The 25883-nt window shown below is 47.7% G+C and overlaps 1 protein-coding gene across 3 annotated transcripts in view; it reads right to left on the minus strand.

Annotated features, from left to right (window-relative positions):
* The window catches only part of Kcnip3 (potassium voltage-gated channel interacting protein 3), an 80789-nt gene that overhangs the window by 21862 nt on the left and 33044 nt on the right, over positions 1–25883 (minus strand). Inside the window, exon 1 of one of the 3 annotated variants that reach the window (XM_006986452.3) lies at positions 14990–15519. The exons of the other annotated variants lie outside the window; for them this stretch is intronic. Within the exon in view, the coding sequence (XP_006986514.1) occupies positions 14990–15092 (103 nt within the window). The 5' untranslated portion in view covers positions 15093–15519. Of the gene's footprint in view, positions 1–14989; positions 15520–25883 lie in introns of those variants that run through there. 3 annotated transcript variants of the gene reach the window in all.

A 25883-nucleotide genomic window follows, 5' to 3' on the forward strand; every position in this document is an offset into this window, starting at 1 on the left:
ATGGAGGTGGACAAAGGGCAGGGAGTCAGGCTCTGTCAACCTTGCCCCCACGTCCCCAGGCTTAAGGCCCCGGGGACCCTGGCTCTGAGTTCCCACCTCCACTCTTTCAAAACATTTTAAAGCTCACCACAGCCCAGTGAACCACACAGGCAAAGAATCTCCCGTGATTCCCATTTCAAAGACCAGCAAACTGAGCCTTGAGGTTAAAGGCACAGTCACACAGCAAGCTAATGAGCCAAGTAGTTAAGAAGGGCCTGGAACCTAGAGAAATACCCAGCCCAAACAGTGCTGGGGGGGTGGGAGGGGGTGGGGAGGAGTGTGCTCTGGACACTCAGTGTTAGTCCAACATCTTCCCTCTCTTGGGTTCATACCTGACAGGAAGGCCTTTCTGTGGAGTGGGGGTGTGCATACTAGGCCATGGCAGTGTCCACTGCGAGTCCTGTTTTCTGGGACCTATCAGGCTCCAGGTGCAGGGGAAACACCTCTCCTTCCCCTTCCTGGGAGGAGTCTCTCTCTCCTCAGGGCTTCTGCAGCTTGGCCCTTCTGTTGGCTTGATCACAGAGCTCTCATTTTATTTCCATTATGTTGGCTAGAATACACCTCATGCCCCAGCAAGAACAAATTCCTGCCAGCTGGGAGGCTCTAATGCCCCAAACATTTCCAGGAGATCACAACTGACTCAAGTGGTGGGTCCCAGATGGAGTTCCAGGTTTAGGAAACAGACTGCTGGAAATCCTCAAATCACAGACTGGACAGGCCACACCCCTCTTCAGTCAGGGATCTCCAGTGAGGTGCTGAGGCTGTATCAACTCCACACCAGGACGCCTATTCTCCTGGACTGGTCTGGCCAATAGATGACATCTGCTGAGAGTCAAGAGTTCTCTGGCTAGGCCAACGGGACACAGGATGACCAGGACTGAAAGGCAGAGGAGGCGGGGCTGAGCATCTCAGGGACAATGGGAGGTGCTCCAGCTGGTGATGGGGTGTCATCCACAGATGACAGAGAGCCTCAGATGTACATGGGGCCCCCCATACCCACCTTGTCAGCAGCGTCTGACCTCCCTGCCTCCTCCATTGCTCTGAGCACTGTTTTCCTCTAATCTGTCAATGGCAGCATTAGCTCAGCCCTGGAACCTGGTTCCTTATTGCCTCACATCCTTAGTGATGCTCTAGTCTCACACCGCTGTGTCCTCACCACGTGCTGATAGCAAACCTCCCTTCAGGCCACTCTGCAGATGGGTGCAACCTCTGCCTCCTTCATGATTCCATGTGGGTCTTTCCCACCATACCCTTGTGCTAGGCAGAATAATAGGTCCAAGATCAACGCCTGGAACCCATGGGTTTATCTGGCCACACAGCAGAAGGGGGATTCCAGCCGCAGATGAAGTTAACTAAAGTTGCTGCTCAGCTGACCTTAAGACCGGGATGCACCCTGGATCATGCAGGTGGCTCTCGGAATAAAGTGGAAGGGAAACTGGAAGAGAGGCCAGGACAGAAGGCTCCGCCTGGTGTTGCTGAAATGGAGGAAGAGGCCATGAACCAATGAGGCACCCCAAGAAATGGGTAAAGGCAAGGGAGCATTTGTACTTGTATTTGTAAAAGTACACCTTTACCTGGGTACTCTGGAGGAGAGAGGGATAAGAGATTTAGATAGAAGGATAGAGGAGAGAAAAAGACAGAAACACAGGATAGCCTCGGGAGGGCCTGGATCCTTATCCACTGGCTCAGAATTTTATTCAAAAGGGATTTTTTATAACAATGCCAAGGGCTGAGGCATGTGGTGATAATCTAATTGTACTGAATTATTATTTTGATTGTATGTTAATAAATAAAGTTGTCTGGGAGTCAGAGCTATTAGAGCCATAGCAAGAGTGTGGCGGTGGTGGCACACGCCTTTAATCCCATAGATATCTGTGTGTTCAGGGTCAGAGCTATTAGAGCCATAGCAAGAGTGTGGCGGTGGCGGCACACGCCTTTAATCCCATAAGATCTCTGTGTGTTCAGGGATACAGCCAGCATTGGAGACATATGCCTTTAAGACCTAGGGGGCTGTACATTCAGACAGTGACGAGGCAGTCATGTGTTTGGGTTTACAACCAATGAGAAGGCAGAACAACATACTTTAAAAATACGAATCGACAGGAAGTAGGTCTCTTTTCGCGAAGCTGGGACAGCAGGAGGAAGGGTGAGATTTTAGCTCTGAGCTCTGACTTCTTGGCTTTCTCTTTTACATTGTTTCTGTGTTTCTTATTTAATAAGACGGTTGGTTACATCTACATCTGGCGCCCAACGTGACAAGAATCCATTAAAAACTGCTTGGCTTGGCGGCAGGTCCGCTTTCCCGCAAGGGCGGCAGGCGGCCGGCGGCGGCGGCGGCGGCGGCAGCGGCGGCACACGGCGGCCGGCGGCGATCGGCTTCTTAGTCCGAGCTGCTGGCGTCCTAGTCCAGGTAGCAACTTCTAGCCCGGGCCTAGGTCTGTGAGCAGCTTGCCTAAAGCCGGTGCTACAAACAACTCAGACCTGCCCTGCCGAACAGGGCCCTGCCTGTAAAGCCAACGCACGTGGTCGGAGCTTAAGGAAGCCAGACCCAAGCCTTGACTCGGCACAAGAGGGAACACGTGGCTGCATTTAAGCTTTAGCCGGCTACGCTTTCTTGTGCGTTCTCTCTTTCCTCTCTCTCTCTCTCTCTCTCTCTCTCTCTCTCTCTCTCTCTCTCTCTCTGGATTTACACCTGGGACACTAGGTGGCTGCTTTGAAAATCCCCTCGGATTTCTACTGTTCTACGCAGATTTGGTAAGTCATAATATATCAGATATTTTAAAGGAAACTATCTAAAAGAGAATTTTTTTCCACATTAAAAAACAAATGGGTTTTATGTGTACATTGGAAGAAAATTGGTTTTTGTTCGAAATTTTAGGCAGTCTGGCAATGGAACAACTATATAATATTAGTATTGGTGGAATTATGCACCTCATCACTATAATAATCCACATTTTAATATTTAAAAAGATAGTCAATTTAAGTGCCAGGATAACAGCGTTAGAAGAACTTGTTAAACCTGTAAAAATTCAGACAGAAGAAATTAACAGTGAAGTTGTTTCAAGTCGGGATCATAAGGTTGCAGAAAGAAAGCCTGTTTTCACACAGTCACCCTTAATTTATCCTGTAACAGTACAGCAGATGCCTGATCAAATGGCTACACAAAATACTTGGGCTCCAATTGAAATGTTGGATTTAAAAAGGTTTAAGGAGGCAATAGTATCTTATGGCATGCATTCCCCATATGTAAAGCAAATGTTAAACACTTGGTCAACATATAATAGGATAGTACCACAGGACTGGCGGGACCTCGCACAAGGTGTTCTGGAACCCAGCCAGAGACTTCAATTTCTGACTTGGTTTAAGGAGGAGGCTAAAAACATAGAAAAACAATGGAGGGATAAAGGAGTACAAGTTTGCCAGGATCAGCTTATGGGCGAAGGCCAATATGCTTCAGCACAAGCACAATGTTTATATGATGTCCAAACCCTAATTTTATGTCGAACGGCAGCCTTGAATGCATGGGACAAAGTTGAGGAACCAGGAAAAAAATCTGAGTCATTTACAAAGGTGAAGCAAGGCCCAAAAGAGTCTTTTACAGATTTTTTACAAAGACTGGCTTCAGCAGTAAAGAGAACGGTCTCGGATTCAGAAGCTGGTAAGGCAATAATTGAATCTTTGGCCTTTGAGAATGCGAATGCAGCATGCAAAAGAATAATCAGGCCATTAAGGGCAAGATCTGCACCTATGGAAGATTGGATTAGAGAAACAATTAATGTTGAAGCTGATGAGCATGATGATACATGGGTAGGAGAAGTAATTTCAAAAGGTTTGAGGAGTGTTAGATGTTTTGGATGTGGAAAGCAAGGACATTTGAAAAGGGACTGTAGACAGGTCATTTCCAGAAACAATGTTTCTTCAAGGAACAATGGCAACAGAATGCCCCTTCCTTCTGGAGTATGCAGAAGGTGTGGTAAGGGAAAACACTGGACCAACGAATGTAGATCAACAAAGGACAGACAGGGTAATCCTTTGCCTCAGTCTTCGGGAAACTCCCAGAGGGGCCTCAGGCAGGCCCCCAGTGCAAATCCAGTTCAAACCTTTCCGGCAGCCATAGAGGAAATGCCTGCTCTGGAGAGCGATTAAATAACCAAATGCCTATTGGAATAAATCATGCTGGTCAGAATGATGAAACAGAGAGAATAGAAAATTCAGGAGAAAACATAAAGAAAATTTTTTGGCAAACTTCTATTAATGAACAAAGACCAAAATTAACGATAAAAATAAATGGTGTTTTGTTGTCTGGTCTGGTAGACACAGGTGCGGACGTTACCATAATTGCACCAGAATTTTGGCATCCAACTTGGCCTCTTCAGGAGGTAAACGTTCAACTGTTAGGAATTGGGACATTATCTCAGGTGAAACAGAGTGCAAGATGGCTCGAATGTATAGGTCCAGAAGGACAGAGAGGAAAATTAAAACCATATGTGGCTAACATAACTATGAACCTGTGGGGTCGAGACTTGTTGCAACAATGGAATACTCAGATTAACATCCCTCCAATCTCAGAAACAAATCATAAACTAGCACATGTTACTGAGAGAAATATTAGAAGATATTGTTCTAATGAGTGGTCACCAGCCATCCATATTATACAAGAACAGGGCACAATAACTGATGATCTTCCAAAGACACCAACAGCTCTACCTTTAAAATGGTTAACAGACAAGCCTGTATGGGTCCAGCAATGGCCTTTAACAACAGAGAAACTCCAGGCTTTAGAAGAGCTGGTAGAAGAACAGTTAAATACTCAGCATATTGAAGAATCAACCAGCCCTTGGAATTCTCCTGTATTTGTTATTAAAAAGAAATCTGGTAAATGGAGAATGGTAACAGACCTTAGGGCAATTAACAAAGTAATTCAGCCAATGGGTTCTCTACAATCTGGGATGCCTTTGCCTACTCTGTTACCAAAAGGATGGCCTCTCATAGTTATTGATTTAAAAGACTGTTTCTTTTCAATACCCTTACAAGAAAAAGACAGAGAAAGATTTGCTTTTACAGTGCCTACTTATAATAATTCTCAACCGGTTAAAAGATTTCAATGGAGGGTCCTCCCACAGGGAATGTTGAATAGCCCAACTCTGTGCCAATATTTTGTACAACAGCCATTGGAAGTGATACGTAAAAAATTTCCTAAATCTATAATTTATCATTATATGGACGATATTTTACTAGCTGACTCAAATGCAGATACTTTAGAAATAATGTTTGAAGAAGTAAAGAAAATTTTGCCTCGCTGGGGATTACAAATTGCTCCTGAAAAGATACAAAGAGGAGATTCTATTAATTATTTAGGATATAAAATAGAGCTACAAAAAATTAGACCCCAAAAGGTGCAAATTCGGAGAGATAGATTACAGACTCTTAATGACTTTCAAAGATTATTTGGAGATATTTCTCATCTACGAACTATTGTTGGGGTAAAAAATGATGAACTGACTAATTTGTTCAAAACCTTAGAAGGTGACAAGGACTTAAATAGTCCAAGAGAATTATCACCTGAAGCTGAGAAAGAATTAGCCTTGGTAGAAAAGAAAGTGCATGAAGGACACGTGAATCGTATTGATCCAAAGCTGGATTGCATTTTGGTTATCTTACCTTCTAGGCGTTCTCCTACTGGAATATTAATGCAGAGGGAAGATATTATATTGGAATGGATATTTTTACCAAATAAACCAAATAAAAAATTAAAAACTTATGTGGAAAAAATCTCTGACTTGATTTACAAAGGAAAAATGAGACTTCGTCAATTAGCAGGCATAGACCCAGCAGAAATTGTCGTACCATTAACTAAGGAGGACATTGAAAAATTATGGGCAGAAAGTGAACCTTGGCAAAGAGCTTGCAGTAATTTTTTGGGAGAAATTAACAGCAAATATCCCAAAAGCAATAGAATTGATCTTATAAAGAGAGCTGAATGGATCTTGCCTCGAATTGTACGGCAAAAACCCATATCTGGAGTTCGTACATTTTATACAGATGCCAACAAAGAAGGAAAGGCAGGTTACAAATCAGAAAATTTAAGTAAAGTGGTTCAAAGTCCGTATAATTCAGTGCAAAAATCAGAATTGTATGCTATTCTGTTGGTATTAATGGATTTTTCAGAACCTCTCAACATAGTAACTGACTCTCAGTATGCTGAAAGAGTGGTGTTACATATTGAGACTGCAGAATTTATCCCTGATGCTTCAGAATTAACTTCACTATTTATTCAATTACAAGATACAATCAGGAAAAGGAATCATCCTTTATATATAACTCACATTCGATCCCATACTGGTCTGCCAGGCCCTCTAGCACAAGGCAATGAAGAGATTGATAAATTATTGATAGGAAATGTGCTGGAGGCCTCAGAATTTCATAAAAAACATCACGTCAATAGTAAAGGTTTAAAAAAGGATTTTTCCATAACATGGCAACAAGCCAAAGAAATAGTAAAGAAATGTCCTACTTGTTCCTTCTACAATCAGACTCCATTACCAGCAGGATGTAACCCAAAGGGTACTCAGAGAAATGAAATCTGGCAGATGGACGTGTTTCACTTTGCAGAATTTGGAAAATTGAAATATGTACACCACACTATCGATACTTATTCAGGATTTCAATGGGCAACTGCTTTGAGTTCTGAAAAAGCTGATTCTGTAATCACTCATTTGCTAGAAGTTATGGCCATCATGGGTATACCTGCACAAATCAAAACTGACAATGCTCCATCATATGTCTCTGTTAAAATGAAACAGTTTTTTGCTTATTACAATATAAAGCATATTACAGGCATACCACATAATCCTACAGGTCAAGCAGTTATAGAAAGATCAAACAGAACTCTAAAGGATATGCTAAATAAACAGAAATGGGTAACAAAAACCCCCAGAAATAGACTGCATAATGCTCTTCTAACTTTGAATTTTCTGAATGCCAATGAGAAAGGAACAACAGCTGCAGAGAGACATTGGATAATAGAAAAAACTACAGAATTAAATCAGCCTATATACTTTAAGGATGTGCTGACCTCAGAATGGAAACCAGGGTATGTATTACATTGGGGACGTGGTTTTGCTTTTGTTTCTACAGGAGAAGATAAGCTGTGGGTACCATCAAAATTGATAAAGGTTCGATTTGAACAAGAGAGACCTCTTAATTAGAGGAGGTGATAGTTCATCAACCAGCATGAACATCCAATTTAAACTAACTTGTATCAATAAAACATGCCTTTTCATTTCATCAGATAATAACTTGCCAAAAAGGAACATCCCCAAAATTAGTCTTGGGGAAAGGTTTTTGTTTTTGTCTTTTAGGAGAATGAAGGTTAAGGAATCTGAAGAACACTGGACAAATGAGACAACTGAAGAAAAGGGACAAATCATCTATCCCAAGAAACAGAGTGAAACGGTGTATGGGTATATATTATCTAAAAAAAAAATTTTATGTCTTCCTAAATGTTTGTTTCTGCTTTTCTCTAAAGATTTAACACTATTGGTCTTCTAACAGTCCCAGTTCAATTAAAATTTAAAGCTGACTTTGGAGTTGGAGAATGGCTCTCTCCTTCTTTAAAATCAAGCATGTTGTTAAAAGGAAAATGCAAACTCCCTGTATCATGCCAGAATAAGAGCCATCTTCTGCTATGGTACAGGACAAAAGCAAAATTAATTAAGGGACTATTCTATTACTAATCTCAACTCTTTGATTCTATTCTGATTCTTTAAACTTTTCTCAAAGTATAAATTTTATATCAAAATTTACAAGATTAATATATATATATATATACATTCTAAACTTTGTTAAGATATGAATGGTCACATAGAGTACTAACTAATTCTAGAAAAAAGGCTAGCTGCATATATATGTTTTTGTGTTCGAGTCTCTTATCAGTTTTCTGCAGGAAATCACGGCCAGGCCTAACATCAACTGAAGTCTCCAGAAAGAAGATGGGGCCCCACAACAACAACAATTCCACGTGGACCATAATAATATCATTAAGCTGACAAACATCATCCATAGATCAGCTTTGAACTACAAGGTGCTCAGAGCAAATTTGAGATGACTAGCTGAGATGATCCAGTCTCAAAGACTACTTGAATAAGGACTTGAGATAAACCCTCAACTTTGGCATTATACACAGACTGGATAATGAAGGATATGTTACCTCTCCTAGAATTTGACAATTAACCTAAAATTTTTCTTTCAGGATAAAGAAAACTTCGCCCATACCCAGCAGGAAGCAATTTTAAGAATACGACGCCCACATTCCCAAAGAGGTGGTGTGGGGCGGGTGGTTTTTTGGTCTTTTTAATGGGTTTTGGGTCTGGGATAATTTTCAGTATTTAGGGGGGTTGGTTACAAGTTATTGTCAAGGGTTAGGAAAAAGGCTAAGCAAAGGAGATTAGATTTAAGGTTCTTGTTAAAAAAAAAAAAAAAGAAAGAAAGAAAGAAAGAAAAAAAAAGAAAGAAAAGAGAAAGACAATTACTAGTTTTAAATACTTTACATTGGATTGAATTGTTTTATATTGTACACAAATTTGAAACTGATATTGTTAGAAAATGCTATATGTATATTTCTAATTGTATTTATTCCATCCATTTAACAATGTAATGCAAATTTCTGATCCTTGAATGTTATTATTATCAACTATTAGGATATAAAGAAATGAAAGCTAGTAGTTAGACATTATCATAGAACTTGTAGTCATATTAGATATGTTTTAAAAATTGAGCAGAGATGTTTTAGACAGGTCATCTTCAAACCCTTCAGAGATCTACAGAATATGGCATTTAAAATGTTTTAATAACTTAGAAAATTTTTCTTTTTTGAGACATGTCGGCTCCTGGCAGTACCAATCTACTTTAGAGAAAATATGGGCATTGAAAAAACTGCATATGGAGTCAACTTTCATTCTGGCAAAAGTTAGCCACTGGACAACAAAGTATCCTCGAATCAACAGGACAAAATGGACAGACAGATCACGAAACAAGGGACTACTGATTCTTGCCAAAACAAGTGTGGTTATGGCTTTATCAAAAGGCATCTTCTGAGGCCAGGACAATATGGCCCCATCCCTGAAGTGGCCTTCGCATCCGGAAAAGGTACGGTGCCCTTTTCTTCGAAGGCAGCTTAACAGGCAGAGGGCCGATGGATTCTGTTGTACAATGGAACAGCAGCTGAAAGCTCATGCCTCTCAAAAGTAGACTGGCATTTAATAGAGGGATGTGGAGAAGAAGGGGATGCTGAGATGAAGCCATATATACACAGCCAAGAAGAATGGACAGCTGAATTAAAAAACTGTCAACAATTTCTAGAATTTAAAATCCTGAATCATGACAGGACACTAGTGGAATTCAGGTGTTTCTGGTACGTGGACTGCTCTCACCCAATGTGAGGTTGAACTGTTGACCTTGTGTACATCCTACTTCACAAATGAGTCTGTCAGATACACTAAGCCTATAGGCTGAAGATGATGCCCCAACACTGCGGAGAAACCTCAGGTGACTGCCCAGGCAGCTGGCTGTTTCTGTCAACTCACAAAATTTTTTGGAAGTTGCTTGCATGCACTTCCTGTTTTTATTTTTGTTAGCTACTATTATTCCCTTCTTGGGTCTCTGAGGGAGTTGAAGATTAGTTAGTTATGGTTGAAGATTAGTTAGTTATAGTTGAAAATTAATTAGGATAGAAAGTACATTAGATACATCTTGGAATTATCAAAATAGGATAGATAATGGAATTATTTTCTCTGATTTGTCAAATACCTGTTTAGGTATTTATTACTCGTATATATTGTATATAGTTATTGTACTTTTGTATATAGTTTTTCTTTTGTTAGTTATAACCTTTTGCTTTCTTTTTCTTTTTATTAAAATAGAAAAGGGGAAATGTGGTGATAATCTAATTGTACTGAATTATTATTTTGATTGTATGTTAATAAATAAAGTTGTCTGGGAGTCAGAGCTATTAGAGCCATAGCAAGAGTGTGGCGGTGGTGGCACACGCCTTTAATCCCATAGATATCTGTGTGTTCAGGGTCAGAGCTATTAGAGCCATAGCAAGAGTGTGGCGGTGGCGGCACACGCCTTTAATCCCATAAGATCTCTGTGTGTTCAGGGATACAGCCAGCATTGGAGACATATGCCTTTAAGACCTAGGGGGCTGTACATTCAGACAGTGACGAGGCAGTCATGTGTTTGGGTTTACAACCAATGAGAAGGCAGAACAACATACTTTAAAAATACGAACCGACAGGAAGTAGGTCTCTTTTCGCGAAGCTGGGACAGCAGGAGGAAGGGTGAGATTTTAGCTCTGAGCTCTGACTTCTTGGCTTTCTCTTTTACATTGTTTCTGTGTTTCTTATTTAATAAGACGGTTGGTTACATCTACAGAGGCAAAAGACCTCCTCCTGCTAGATACAGCCTGGTGCAGACCCTTCCAAACACCTGGTACCCAGACCCGTGGTCCAGTCATCCTCTTATGCAGCCCTGCTGGTAAAGCAAACTCAGATCTCACTAGGAAACCTCTGTGGGCTCCCACAGTATTATTCCCAAGAGCCCCCAGGACACCTGTGTCGTCTTAGCAGGGAGACCTGCAAGGCTTACAGAACTGTAGAGCAATAACCTTGTGAGGGTTCCAGGTATTTATGATATAAAAAATACGCTCCCCCCCAAACTTACCAGGTCTGGTTGGAAACACAGAGCATCCCCACAAACCTGCAGCTTTTTCCCTGTATTCCAACCCTCATGCCCCAAGGGTAGCCCTACCTTCCACCCCTTGACCATCTCTTCTCATAGCAAGCTCTAGAAGCCCTGCCTTGGACATAGTTTGAGTCTACCCATTTCCCCCAGTCTCATTGCCCCCTTGCAGGATGGCCGCAAATACCTCCAGGAGGACCCCCGTGTATACTTGGAGTCCCAATCCTCCTTCTGTCTGCTTCTGACAGGGAAGCCAGGATTCTCACTAAAGTTCCAGGCATCTGCCTATACCTGGAAATGTCCTTGACTCTGGATGGATGTCAATGTCCCTATAGAAGACCAGGTCCCCCAAGAGCTGTGTCTTCAAACTGGGGTATGTCACAGTGATCTCTGGAGATGGATAAGAGTCAAGCTGCTGGGTCCCACATCCAGACACCATAGGTCTAGGGAGGACCTCAAGATACAAGTGTGTCTGTGTCTGTGTCGTATTTTACTGGAGATTGAACACAGGGCCTTGCACACACTAGTCAAAACACTCTCCTACCAAGCTGTATACCCTCAGCCTGTTTTTAACTTTATTTTGAGGCAGGTCTCATCAAGCTGCCCAGTCTGGCTTTCCACTGATTCTGCAGCCTCGGTGGTCCTCGATGTTCCTGCCTTTGCCTCCCCAGAAGCTGAGACACAGGCCTGGCTGGATGCTCGTTTCTAATGAGTCCTGGGGAGTGTCCCTGCTCCTGGCATGGGGACACACTGAGAAGCCCTGAGTGCTTGCTTATCCCTGAAGGTCTTACATCTGTGTGTTCGGCCCTGCCTGCCCCTGGGTGTCCAGAGTTGGAGTTCCACGCAGAGATTCCAGACCTCTCTGAGAATAAAAGGCCAGTATCCCTAAAAGAGAACATGCCTAGAGGCCTCAGGCTTTTGATACCTGGGGTGGGCATAGTAAGTGTGCTTTCTGAAGCCCCCTCGGATAGTACAATGAACGAGAACCAAGGTCCCGTCCAGCCAGGGTAGTCAACACACCTGTAATCCCAGCAGTAGAGGGGAGGGGCCAGGAAGATCACAAGTTTGGGGTCTGTCTGGGCTACCTAGACGGATACTATTTAACACCTCTCCCTCAAATACCAACAAATGCCCTATAGAACCCGACCAGGCCCCCTACACCATGTCCCTTGCTCTCCTTCCCGTCACACCCATCCCCACTGACCCTGAATACACACCATCTCGCAGCCTCTGCCCACTCAGCAGCAGACCCCACTCCTGGCCACCAGAGGCCCCTTCATGAACAACCTCATCAGTATCTCTCCCAAGACCCAGCCTTAGGCTGGGGGCTGGGGCAGCCGGAGCTGGAGGTAGATAGAAGGCCCCAGTTTTCTCTCCTTGTTGAAAAGATTCCCTCAGAGATTCAGAGAATCCCCACCGAGCTGCTGTCTGGTACCGGGCATGGGTGCCAGGCACCGGAACTCTAGAAGCAGCACATAGCCACGCCCCCACACTTGCTAGCACCTGGCCGAGACAAATCATAAACTCACAAAGGAACCCCGACATCCGGCACCTTATGGTGAGTGTGGGGCTGCGGAGAGACCCCGGTGTATGGGAGCTGAGGCTTCTGCAGGGAAAAGGCAAAGAAGAATGTCACATTACCAGTACCTCAGAGACAGACGGCAGAGCCGCAGCAACTGGCGCCCGGCACCCTCCCACTGATCCTCAAGCAAGGGTCAGTGAAGAGCCTGGGGCAAGACTTGGGACTCTCTGTGGAACTAGACGTCAGCCAGCCAGGGAAAGCCGCCACCACCCCTGCCTGCCATGTTGCTTTAACTGCAGGGTCTTTATGGACTCGCCAGACCCAGGACCCACGTGCCAGGCACCACTTAGAACAAACGCTGGTCCCTCGGCCCAGTCCCTGCTGGGTCCTGGTCCCAATGCCAAGACAGGGTCCCCTTCATAAGCCTCTGAAAAGCTCCAGGCTCTTCAGTTCCCCAAGTCCCAAAGGACTCATAATTCTGGTTTCTTACAAGTGAAAACCACGGAGGCTCAGAGAAGACAAGAGAGATGGCCAGTTTGCACATGCGCACATGCGCACATGTGGTGGGGCCAAGGCCCAGGAACTCCAGCGGCTTTTCACCCCGGCAGCATACAGAACAACTCATACCCAGTGGGATGGCTGGACTTGGGCTCCTCAGAGCACACCCAACAAACAGTCCCTTAGCCGCTGCTGGCCACTAAGGCGCTCCAGGCCCTTAGCTGGCACCACTCCCCATCACCACAGAACATCTAGAACTTACAACTCCCCCGCTCTGACCCAAGAAGGGGGGGAAGGGAAAGCTGTCTACACAAGAGAAATGTGCTCGACCCTGAATCACTTCTGTTATTTCTAGTAACCATCCCTTGCGGGGTGCTGGTGATAGCAATGGTTCCGGGGGAGCAGGGCACGGACCTTAAAGCCTGTCATAGCACTGGGGTGCAGGGGTTAAATCATCAGCCCCTATTTATAGATGGTGCAGCGGAAACCCCACATGGCTAAGAGGCTTTACAGTTTGTAAGGATGACAGGATCCCCTCTCAGGCCTCACTGGCTCCAGCTGTGTGCTCCCTCACCTGCATCAAGACTCCAGAACTCCCAAAGGCCCTAGTGGGCTGGAAAGGGGGACGTTCTGCACTGGAAGGAGGCTGGTTAGCAGGTCCGATCATACACTGTCTTAGGGATCCTGTCCACCTCAGAAAGATGGTCCTTCTCCTGAGAACTCACAAAGTCAGCCCTTAGCCTGTCCCAGACCTTGGCCGGAGTCACCTTTGTAGAGCTATGGAGATGAGGCTGACTGGTGCTTCTGGGCATGGGCAGGAGTGAGGGTCCAGGAGGGCCCGGGAAACAAGGATTTGCAATGGAATGGTCATGGCTTCCCCGGGCATCACACCTCCTCACATACTCCAGGCTGCCAATGCCAGATGTGCAGAAGAAGGTGGGTACAGGAAGTCTTCTGGGGGTATGTGAATCCCTCCCCATGCCTGCTCCAACCCCAAGCACCCTCACATGGTTCCCCACCAAGTTCACTGCCAGGATGCATCTCCAGCCAGGCAAGGCCTGGCTTGGGTAACTTTCCTGCCCACTAAGAGCCCGAGGTGGTGGTGATCTAAGCAAGCTTTTTCTCTCTAGTCTTCATTCAGATTTAGAAAAGAGGCATGAGGGATCCCACGACATCTGTGGCGAGTGTGTGGTGATAGGTTTCAAGGAAAGAGCCAACCCTGGCCTTGGGAGCAGAGTAATGGATGGCCTAGCATCCTGGCCTGCCCTTTCTGATCCTCATGAACCCTTAGCAGGGGTTGGGACCCATCCCTATGTCTAAGATGATGCTGGACAGCTCAGAGACAGGATCATCCTCCCTCCCACAGTCTCTGGGTTCCATTCCCAAGAACTGGGGCCTGGCAAGGTCGTTATAATGCTGAAGCAGGCAGGATGCCCATCCCCCCTTGAAGCAGATAAGGAACCTAGATGACCCGAAGCCAGCCCCCATCTCTCAGTTCTGAGAAGCAGGGCTGCACCTGAACATTTGGAACAGCTGGCGAAGTTCTCTCTCTGGTGTTCCCTTCTAATCTTAGCCCAACTATGTGTCTGGAGGAGACCCCTCCTTCTAACCTGCCCAGAAGTGGGAGGGCCCTGTGGCTGGTATTCATTTCCAAGGATATTTGTCAGGGGTCCCAAAGAGATGGATAAGACTGGTTTAAGGGTAGTCTGTTAATATTTTATTAGGACAGAAATGTGGCTGCGGATTTGGTTACTGATCTCAGGGACAGGAGCTTTGCATGAGAACAGGGAACTGGACGCCAGATGGAGGACGAAAGGGACAGTCCCACCATTGGCAAAGGTCTCAAACCATTCGCCGATTACTAGCACCTGGGGTTGTGGGTCTTTCCTGGCACCTTCACACTGGGTCACCTTGTCCCCCAGGCGGCCCAAGCCAGAGGCAGCTCGAACTCGCAGGCCTGGGTCAGCTAGGAATGCTCATTCAAGATGTCCCCCTGCCCATCTCTCCCATCTATGCCAACGCTGCCAGTCGGGTTTGGTCTGTCCAGCCCGAGCTCTCTCTGCCCTCCTAGTCCCAGCCCCAGCCCTCCGCAGCCAGGAGGGGGCGGCGTCTAAACGGATGCAGCTATCCTTCCACCGACCCCTGGCCTCCCAGGGAAGAGCCACAGAAGGGCGGGCGGCCACACGTTACCTTCCATGGACATGGGTTCCAAGATGCCGAACTGCTTGAGGACGGCAATGAACAGCAGCACCACCACGGCCATGGCGCACAGCTCCATACCCTGGATGCCCATGGTGAGCGTGGCTGGGACCAGGGCGCACCCTTAGGCCGTGCGCTGCCTGCAGGCGCCCAGGCCGGAGCCTCCCGCCCGGCTTCAGAGGCGGCGGCTCACATGCCCCGGACAGGCGGAGCTACGGGTGTTGGTGGGGCCAGGACCCCGCCGAAGAGAAGGCGACAGTGAGAAGAACTGGCCGTGATGCTGGAACCCGGGCGCAACTTTCCAAATCAGCCACCAAACTTCGAGGCACAGCGGCGGTTGCAGTGCGGGGCGCAGCTCCCGGCACCGGTGTCAGCCAGCAACGCCCCCATGCCCCGCACAGGGCACCAGGACTCTGCCGCCCCCTGTCCTGCCCCGAGGGCTCGGGGCCACACCGGCGGGGGTCCGGGGCGCTCCCGGCCGCCCCAGGCTCCATCGCGGCTCCCCGCGCGCTCATTGGCCTAGGCGCAGCGACCACTCCGGGACTTGTCCCCTGCGGCCCCTCCTTGCCAGCCCGGGAAGAGGTGGGAGGGATGAGGCCCCGCCTTGCATGGTCCAGCTCCAGACTAAGCCTGGCGCGTTGCCACCGCTGCCCCGTCAGCCCTGGGGAGGCCGCGCGGTCTGCGGTTTCCCCACCCGCTGGAGGGAGCCTGGTGCCCAGGAGGAGGGGCGCGGCGGCCACACTCCCTGCATGAGAGTCAGAGGGAGGGGTGCCGAGGATCCGGGAAGCTCTGTTTCTCCGGGCTGTTTCCTGCAACTCTCAGCCCACAGGCTGAGATTCAACTTGATCCCTCTTTGGAGATGGAGAAGTTGGTATCAAGAGTTCTCCAGTTCTGGAAACCTGCTTGCACTCCCGAGGCTTTGTGAGGAAGCTTCGGCTTTGGCACTGAAGCCTACTTAACCGAGTTCAAGTTCTGACTGCTGTGTGACCTTGGTCGTGTCTCGGACTTGCAGCCTTCTCCATAGAAGGCCGATTTGCCTTTCTGGCTGTCGAGAAGATCTAAGCTGTTGCTGAGAGCTGTGCTAATTAGTTTGTGGATGGCTTTCTTCCCTTCGGGGCACTCGGTAGGGCCAAGGAAGTCACGGAAAGACAGGAGGAGGAGAGGGTGGGGAGTGGCAGGGCGGAGCCGCAGATGATCCAGCCGGCGAAGCTCCAGCAGATGCTAGGCGCCGAGGGCAGACTCTCTGCTGCTCTCCAGCTGGTGCAGCGCACCGCGGGAGCCCTCGCCCCGACCCAGAGGGACTGGGAGAGAAGCGCTGCCGCCGCCAATACCAACCTTTCCTGCTAAAATAGCAGGAGAAATTGAGCGCTGCTTCACGCCTAAGAGCCTAAGAAGGCTGTTCCCTCTTTCAGCCCGAACAACCTCAGCTTGCCTTTAGGAGTTCACCAACTACTCGCCCACTCATTCAGAGAGCATCAACGCGGCATTCAGTCCCAGGCACAGCTCTACACTCAGGTGTATGGGAACCGCAGCAGAGACCCCACTCCCATCCCACCTGCGCCGGAGCTCGTCTATCTGGGCCATACCTTTGGATATATTTGAAGGGGTCCTCGGGTGGGCATTTCTCACCTCCCGTTTTACACACAAGGAAAGTGAGGCCCAGGGGATGAATTAATGGGGCACAGGTGCAACGCTAGCCCGTTACATTCTGGACCAGCGCTTCAGTGATGGGCGCCGCACAGCCTCCGGCCTCACTATTTTCACCTTCTTGGTTAAAAGCCAGAATCTGGGCACTTTTAAGGAGCTGTAAGCACGAGGCTTTAGCGCAGCTGCAGTTTCCACTCACTGACCAAGGCCGGAGGGCTAGGCAGAGAGGCCAAGATCACCAGATAGCTCTGCTGGAGAACTCCACGTACTGAAAACGTTTAAAAGGCCAGAACGTCAAAGGTCTCCTATGACCTATAAATTATACACTCAAGCACTAAGAAATACCCAGCCTAGGTCCCAGTTAGAGTCCATGTAGAGTAAAAGTCCTGATGGGCATCCCAATAGTCATAACCTCTGTAAGGTTCAGTTTCCCCATCCATAAAATGGGGTGGTGACTAGCCTTTCGCGGGGCTCGTAAAGGATCCAGTGAGACTATGGGTGGCGCTTGAGTGGGCTCTGACCCTCCTCACCTCCCCACCCCCATGATTTACACCCAGCCCAGCTGAGCAGGAAGACAGCTGTACCAGGTGAGGCAGAGAACCCAGCATGCATAAGAAACCATCCCTGGGAACTTCTGAGGCTGGCACTCACTGCTGACTCCCTGCCTCAGTTTCCCTTTGCTCCTGAGCATTTTCGGATGTCAGTGGAAGCGTCAATGACTGCCTATAAGCAGGGAGCTATAAGCGAGTCATCGATCCCCTGACAGTGCGGCGTAAAATATTAACGACGGCTAAATGGATCACAGGCCCAAGAGCGCAGTGGCCCCGCAGTCTGAACAGCCTGGGCTGCAGGCCTAATGCATGGAAGTTGACTCCTCTGCTCACTCGGGCCCTGCCAGCCCCAGGACTAACCAGGTCCACTGATGTTAGGCGAGGATTCTCTCACATCCTTCCTCCCCGGACTAAGCAGGGAGCCCCCAAAGTCCTCTCTCAGGCAGGAAATGTCGGGCTACACCCTCTTGGCGGCCACGCCCCCGGGGCGTGGCCTAGCTGTCACTCCTCCAGTGTTCCCACTCCCACGGCCACATCCTGGGAAGCTGCAGCAGCTCGCTTGGCCTTTGGGGAAAAGACAGGAGGGCTAGGGTACTTGAGGGAAAATCCCTGTAGGGGAAGACGAACAGGAAGATGTAGAGGAGCTGCCCATGCTTCCTGGCGTGCTGGAGGGGAGGAGCTCAGGTCCTCGTTTGCAAGTCTCAGGATGCCTGGGGCACTCAGGGGTATCTGGAAGCCGGGTCTAGGGAGTTATCAGACAAAGCAAGTTGGGTCCAGAAAGCTTGCACTTGAAGTCATAGTGTCCTTTTGGCCTAGAGTCTTGAAGCTGCTTCTCGGTGCTGTCTCCAGGAAGCCCACCAAGATTACACCAGCCCTGTTTGGTGGCCTTCCCTGGACGTCCTTTGCTGCCTTTCTGGCCTGTCTCTGCCTCCTATATTCTTTGTCTCTTACTTCTCACATAGCCCTGCTGTTAGTTCTTCAAGGCTGGTGACCTAGGAGTTTGACTGACATGGTATATACTATTTCCTGCTCCAGCACCAAGCTAGCCCAGACTCCAAAGATTCTGACTCTGTGCAATCTCAGGGACCCACTCCCTGGGAACAGCTCAGCAAGCTGTACTGTCCAGCTCTCTGGGGAACAGACCTCCCTTGGTCCTAGTGCATTCTACTGGGCAGAAGAGGCATCATTCAGTGAACTGTTCTTCTCGTGCTTCATAGAGACTCACAAGGTGCCAGGAGTGAGTGGAATCCCACAAAGAAAAAGTACCTCACACCATGTTTCCCGGGTGTCTCACGCTCAGCACCCCCAAAGCTGACCTCTCCACCTCCTTCAGCCTCTGTTGCCCCCAGTCTTCCCCCCATCCCACCCTTCTTCCCATCTACCTCCATGGCACATCTGTGCTCTGGCACCATGCCTCCATCCCTCTCTGCTTGACCATCAGGAGATCAAGCCACACCCCATCCCTCCCTTCTGGACTCCCAACATAGAGCCCCCAACCCCCTCCCGGCCCTGACTGCTCCATTCAGCCGCCATCTCAAGATGAACATGGGATTCTGTCCCTCTGACTATGGCTGTGCCTCAACCCAGGCCGTGTTTGGCTGCTCACCATCCCCATTCAGACTTGGTAACTGCACCCCGATCGCTTTTGCTGGCCTCTTTGCTCCTGAAGCCACAGCATGGTTGGTGGCTTTGGAGATCTGAATGGAACTGGCAAGCAGCCCTGGTTCCACCACTACAGTGTTCAGCTCAGGCTGAGTGTTAGATGGGACCAGGACCATGAGAGCCCTACAGGAGACTTATGGAGTCAGTGGGGACTCGGAGGTGGGCAACAGGGAGCCTGAGAATGCTGTCCCCTCAGGAGATAAGAGAGAAGAGGAGACCAGCTGTAGTTACTGTGTGTCTGGATCCAGCTGTGCCTCATGGCACTTCTAAACAGCTCTCTTCCAGTTATATGAGCCAGCAAATCCCCTGGTTATTGTTTAAGCCAACAGCTTGAGATGGGTGGCTGTTTCTTGTAACCAAGAGAGTCCTAATTAATACATTATTTATTAGTTATGAAGACTAGACTCCCATAAAAGGGGCCGGCAAGAATATAGAACCAGAGGTCTAGGGCTCAGAGAGAAGAGAGCTGACACTCAGGGCCTTCGGTGCATAGGATGGTGCTGTCCACGCTCAGGGTACATCTCCCCTCCTCAGTTAAATCCCTGGAAACACACACACACAGGCACATTCACAGGTGTGTCTCCCAGGTGATTCCCAATCCAGCCCTGTTGTTGACAATGAACATGAACCAGTACAGTAGGTGACTCTCCCTCTGAGATTTCCCACTGGCTGGACCCTCACATGGTGAAGAAGGGCCTCAGACATGCAGATCAATCAGGATGAGATCCAGGGGAGGGGAAGACAGAGCCACAGGGCAGAAAGGATCTCACTAGACAGCTGCATGGGGCAGGGCCCCAGTCACCTGGGAAGCTCACTTGAGTGTTCAGATAGAAAAGCCAATACACTCTGTGTGTGTGTGTGTGTGTGGTGACTCTATGTGTGAGGTTGATGTTAGGTGCCTTCATCCAATGCTCTCCATAGTATTTTTGAGACAGAGCATCTCCCTAAACCTGGAGTTGACTATTTCAGCTAGATTGGCTGTCCAGCAAGCCTCTGGGATCCACCTGTCTCTCTCCACAATGTTGGGGTGATTGTCAGCTTTTATGTGGGTGCTGGGGATCCAAACTTAACTCATTATGCTACCACAACAACAACTTTGCCCAGCAAGCTATCTCCACAGCAGCCCCCAAATTTATCAGTCTTGGTAGGGGAATAATTTAATGCTAGGCCTCTGTAACAAATCACAATGTTCAGCAAGCAACAGAAGATCTCTAGATATGAGAATGAAAAGGTTGCTGGTCATGATGTTGACTCAGAACCCAGAGATGCCCCAGAGGCTGGAGCTAAGCAGAAAAGGATTTCAAAATAGCAGATTAATATGTTTTTAGTAAGAGCAAATCAGAGCTATGAAGAACAAACTGGGGTCTGTCTCTGTTTCTGCTATGATGTGAATGTTCCCTAGAGACTCATGTGGCAAAGGCTTGCTCCCCAGCTCACAGTGCTGTTAAATGGTGGAGAGCTGGGGACATAGCTCAACGGTAGAGCACTTGCCTAACATGTGGGTGTTGTGGGTAGCTGTTCTAGCTATGACCTTGAAGCACCGCCCCTAGTGAGGTAGCAGGTAACTGTCACACCTGCCTATGACCTTGAAGTATGTGCCCCTGAGGTGTGGCCTCTTAGAGGCTCTTAAGACCTGGGATGCACGTACTCAGGCTCTCTTTGCTCCCTCGTGGTTTTGGATGCTGGGACAGACCAGGCAGATCTCAGGCAGAAGAACAGTATGGGACCATGCCTCACCTTTCCAGGATCCTGCCACAAATTCCTCTATTCTGTCTTGTGAGTTTCCTTTCTCAAATAAATTCCTTTGCCCTTAAAGCAGACTCTGGATTTCTCCCTTTATGTGGGAGACCCTGGGTGTTCAATTCCTCGTACTCCCCCCACGCTCCTCCACACACATACACCAAGTCGTGGAATCTTTAGGAAGTGGGGCTTAGAAGAAGGAAGTTAAGTCACCGGGGAACGGTCATGTCCCTATTTGGATCCTGACACACAGTCTTCCTTTTGTTCCTTGGCTCTCATGAGGCCTCCTCTGCCACAGACTCTGGCCATGACATACAGTGCCACCACAAGCCCAAAATGACAGGGCCTAGTGACCATGGACTCAAATCTCCAAAACCATGAGCCAAATAAATCTTTTTCCTCATTAAGTCACCACAAGTATGTTGTTACAGTAATGGAAAGCTGATTAACATTTTGTCACTGTCTCTGAGCATATTGTTCAAAATGCTGAGAATTAAAACTCTGAAAAGAACCCAGAAAACACACATGACCTGGAGCAGGAGATGATCTCATAGCTGGGCATACGTCTAGATCACTACTCAACAAAGAATTATAACACAGGAAAGCCAGGAAACAAGGGAGCATAAACACAAGACATGGCAGTCAAGAGGAAGAGAGGGACACCTAAGACAGGAAACAAATAGAAAATTTTCAGTTATCGGTCCAACCATTTTAGGGATTACATTAAATATAAATGGACTAAAATGAATAGAAGAAAAGTACAAACGAATGTAAGACAAAGTTTTTAAAGCCTAAAAAAATATATAGTTGGAGTCTTAGAAGAAAAGGACAAAGAAAACCTAGAAAAATAATATAAAAATAATAACTGAATTTGAAGAAATTTCCAGTAACAGTTGAAAGATTCAATAAGATGAACAAATCCCAATTGAGAAAAATACGAAGAAAAACCACAATTAGGCACAGAAAAATAAGAAGAAACCGGACTACAATAGATTAACATTTTTTAAAAATTCCAAGGAAAGAAAAAAATGAATGGTCAACTTAGAATATCTTCCAAGAGGAAGAGGATTTCAAACATGGTGGTATATGCCTGTAATCCTATCTTTCAGGAGTTCATGGTCAGTCTCAGCTATATGAGACCCTTTATCAAAAGGAAAAACAGGAGGGGGAATGATAGCCGTTTCCTCATTCCAGCATGTGTCCAAGGATTTCTATTCCAGGGGTAGACAGGGCCAACAGCCCCAGTCTCCTTTGGCATTTCCTCAAGATTAGGAAGGAAGAAATCCTTAAATGAGGAATAAAATAGGAACAGGTGTAGAGATCCACAGAGGTTTCCTAGTGAGAACTTACTCAGGGTCTGAGAATCTAAGCTTGCTTTACCCAGCAGGGCTACATAAGGGGGTGATTTGACCACGGGCGCAGTTACCAGGTGTTTGGAAGGGTCTACACTTGGTTGTGTGGTGTGCTTTGATCTAGCAAGGGGGAGGTCTTTTGCTCTGCCCTTGACATTGTTATAAAAAGTCCTTTTGAAGAGACAAAAGGGGCCGTTGGATTTTGATCCAGGACCTCCCGAAGCTATCCTGTGTTTCTGTCTGTCTCCTCTCTGCTATCTTTCTATCTGTAAGTTTCTTGTCCCTCTCTACTCCTCATAGGAACCCTTTAAAAGGTGGGGGCTGGTCTCCCACAAACAGGAACACCCACATGGATAAGAGACATAGGCTCTTAGAGGCCTTAACTCCATAGAAGCTGTTGTCTTCCTTTGTCAACAGTGTGCACACCTTGTCATATAGGAAGAACCTGCCAGGCAGCAAGATAACATTGCATGTCTCCAGGACAAGCTGGCCATTGGTCTATAGATTAGGTGGGGAAACCCTCTTAGTTCATGAGGAAACTCTTCTAAAGTCATCTTCATGGTTAGAATTTTATTTTATTTTATTTTGGTTTTGTCTCAGAAAGTAAGTGATGAGTGTTCCCTAAGTGAATCTGGTCTTCATGCTTCTCATGGCCAAGAAAGACCTGGAAGAAAGTCCTCATGGGAGGACTGAATGACTTGGCTGTGTAGGCATATCCCCAAATATCACTGTGCTTCTAGGGCCATCATTGACAGCTTAAAGGAAAATCCTCTCATTGTCCACTGTGCTAGTTAACATTAACTATTAACTTGACACAGCCTAGCATCACCTCAGAAGGTAATCTCAAGAGGTGATGAAGGTTTCCTTGATGGTTAATTGATGTAGGAGGACCTAGCCTTCTGTAGGTGGTGGCATTCCCTAGGCAGGTAGTCCTGCGCTGTACAAGAAAGACATAAGAATGAGCTTGTGAGCATTTCTCCATGGTTTCTGCTTCAGGTTCCTGCCCTGACTTCCCACAATGATGGACTGTGACCTGGAAGTGTAAGATGAAGTAACCCTTTCCTCTGGAGTTGATTATAAGTCAGAGTGTTTTTATCATAGCAACAGAAAGGAAATGAGAATACCCAGTGTCCTCTTTGACTGTCCCTTGGGCAAGCAGGAGAGGATCGCTTTAGGTCTCCATCCCCAGCAAGACACATGCAGCCTCCATCTGTCTTCATGAGAGCCTAGCATTACTCAACAGGCGATAGGGGGAGTGACATGAAGTCTGTTTGTCCTCCTGGACCCTGTGATGGAGACCCTCCCATCCTCTCTCACTGAGGGACTTCTCATGTAGGGCAATAATGCAGCTCCAACAGGACAGGGTCGGAATAGCCGTTGCTCTTCTCGCCAGCCTCACTTTGAACCCGAGTCTGTACGATGCTCACCATGTTGGTCTGTGAATTTCCTTTGGTAAATTCCTGTCCCTCGGGTGAACTTGGCTTTCCCATCTCTCTGCTGGTTATAGATAATGATCAGTCAGGAGATCAGAGCCATGGTGACCTAGGCTAAGGTCCTCATCTCCTTCAGCCCCAGCCTCCTCATCTTCAAGGTTGGGGAAGCCCTCCTTAGTCCTTTCCACAAGCACCCCGGCCTGTGCCAGAGTCCCATAGAGCACCAGGCTCCTGCTAACCAGTGCAGTGTTATTTTACCCCCCTTGGATCCAGGCCAGAGCCCTGGGTGCCCAGGAAGTTAGAAGTTCACTGGCTGGCTCAGGGTTAGCTTGTTGCTCCTGGCACTCATCCTAGTCACACATTGCCATCCATCCTCACGATGATGACATCAACACAAAGTGCTCTCAAGTCCCAGCCTTGTGCTGATCTGTGAAGATGTCCGGGGCATAAGCGTTTCTTGGTTGGAACTGAAGCCCAGGGCCCAAGGGTGTCTTGGGGAATTTCCATCCTGGATCTTGGTGCCAGCCTCTCCACCCCCACGGTGTCTTCTGACAGCTCAGTGAGGTATGCCTAGTACAGATGACCTGCCTCAGCTGGAGGCAGCAGCAAGCAACTTGGCGATCAAAACCCCCGGCTCTTATACAGGGAGAAGATGCCAGAGAGTGCACTGCGAGTGAGCAAGCCTTAGGTAGGGGTGCCACCCCTGGCCCCAGATGAGCTGGGAGGCCTCAGCCAGTGTCCTATTCTCTCTGAACTCAGGGTAGTGTGGAAGATAGACAATAGCAATAGTGGTGACAGTTCTGTTTTTTGATTGCCTACTAATTATATGTCCCAGGTGCAGTCCCCAGAATGCACATACAATAAATATATCAGATACCAGGCACAGCCTCATTCACACTCGTTCTAGGACTTGCCCTGAACTGTTCCCAGAAGCATCAGGTTTGGACCATCACGCTCAGAGAGGTGCCTTAAAAACACCCAGCACACCCCCTTCCTCAGAGCTCAGGGGAGCTGCCAAGGGGACTTGAAAGGACACCAGGAAAGCAGAGAGGCGACAGTTGGTGAAGCCCAGAGAGGAGGTGGTTTTAGATTTCTTCTCTCAGTCTACAAAGACGCAAGGTTCCAGAATCTTACATCTAAGCACATGCATGTATTCCTTTAACTGATAATTTGCTGGGCTTCTTCCTAGTTTCCATCACACACGGCACTGAAGGTGGCAGATCCTGCCCCAGTCCCAGAGGAAGGGCTCCGCTCCAGAGGAGACCGACCTTAACCAGTCATATCTGGACATGGTTTGGTTGTGATAGAGAAGGTAAGAGAAGCTGCTGTCCCAAACTGGGGGCTAGAAGAGGTTCATGGAGGGGGCTGGGAAGTTTCCATGCTCAGGACTGAGAGTCAGGGATGGCGTAAGGAGGAGCCCAGGTGCACAGGACAGAGACCTAGTGAGAGCAGAGCAGGCTGGGGGCTGATGGTCTCTGGTACTGAAATCACAAATGAAGAGGAGACAAAGGCAGGAATCTCATCCAGAGGTCCAGGTGGCTTTATCCCCAGGGCCGTGGAGCATTCCTATGGTCTAGGCATTGCTGTAGGATGTTCTGTATGTCAAATGTGTTGCTCTGATGGGTTGATAAATAAAACACTGATTGGCCAGTAGCCAGGCAGGAAGTATAGGTGGGACAAGCAGAGAAGAGAATTCTGGGAAGTGGAAGGCTGAGTCAGAAGGACACTGCCAGCCGCCTCCATGATAAGCGAGATGTAAGGTACCGGTAAGCCACGAGCCATGTGGCAAAGTATAGATTAATAGAAATGGGTTAATTTAAGCTATAAGAACTAGATAACAAGAAGCCTGCTGCACCCATACAGTTTGTAAGCAATGTAAGTCTCCGTGTGTTTACTCGGTTGGGTCTGAGCGACTGGGGACTGGCGGGTGAGAGAGATTTGTCCTGACTGTGGGCCAGGCAGGACCAGGAAAACTCAAGCTACAAGGCATTTCTCTTTCTTTCTTTCTTTTTTTCTACCCCCCCCCCCTTACAATGAGACATGATTCTTTGTGTAGCCTTGGCTGTCCTGGAACTTGCTCTGTAGACCAGGCTGGCCTCAAATTCATGATAGACCCACCAGCCTCTGGCTCCGAGTGCTGGGATTAAAGGCGTCAGCCACCACTGACCTGCTTTAAGTATTTCTGTTTAACAATCGCTCTAATGGCAGTGTGACCAGAGAGGCAGCATCTGCTGTGACTGCCCCTTGACTTTCATAGGCCAGATAGGACCAATGAGCTCCAGCCTGGGCTGTGAGGTCACAGAGCATCGTAAGAGGGACAAGAAAGGGCCCGAGTCTCTCCACTCCTTAACCAACCCTGTCCCACAGCTGCACCCCAGTCTGACTTGGACATTTAAACAGTATCTGTAGGCAGGGATGGGGCGGTCATGCCTGCAATCCCAGCTCCCACAAGGCTGAGACAGGGTGATTGCCACAGTCTGAGGTCATGCTGCACTGTAAC

Source organism: Peromyscus maniculatus, chromosome 4 (genome assembly GCF_049852395.1).
Source record: "Peromyscus maniculatus bairdii isolate BWxNUB_F1_BW_parent chromosome 4, HU_Pman_BW_mat_3.1, whole genome shotgun sequence".
Lineage (NCBI taxonomy): Eukaryota > Metazoa > Chordata > Mammalia > Rodentia > Cricetidae > Peromyscus > Peromyscus maniculatus.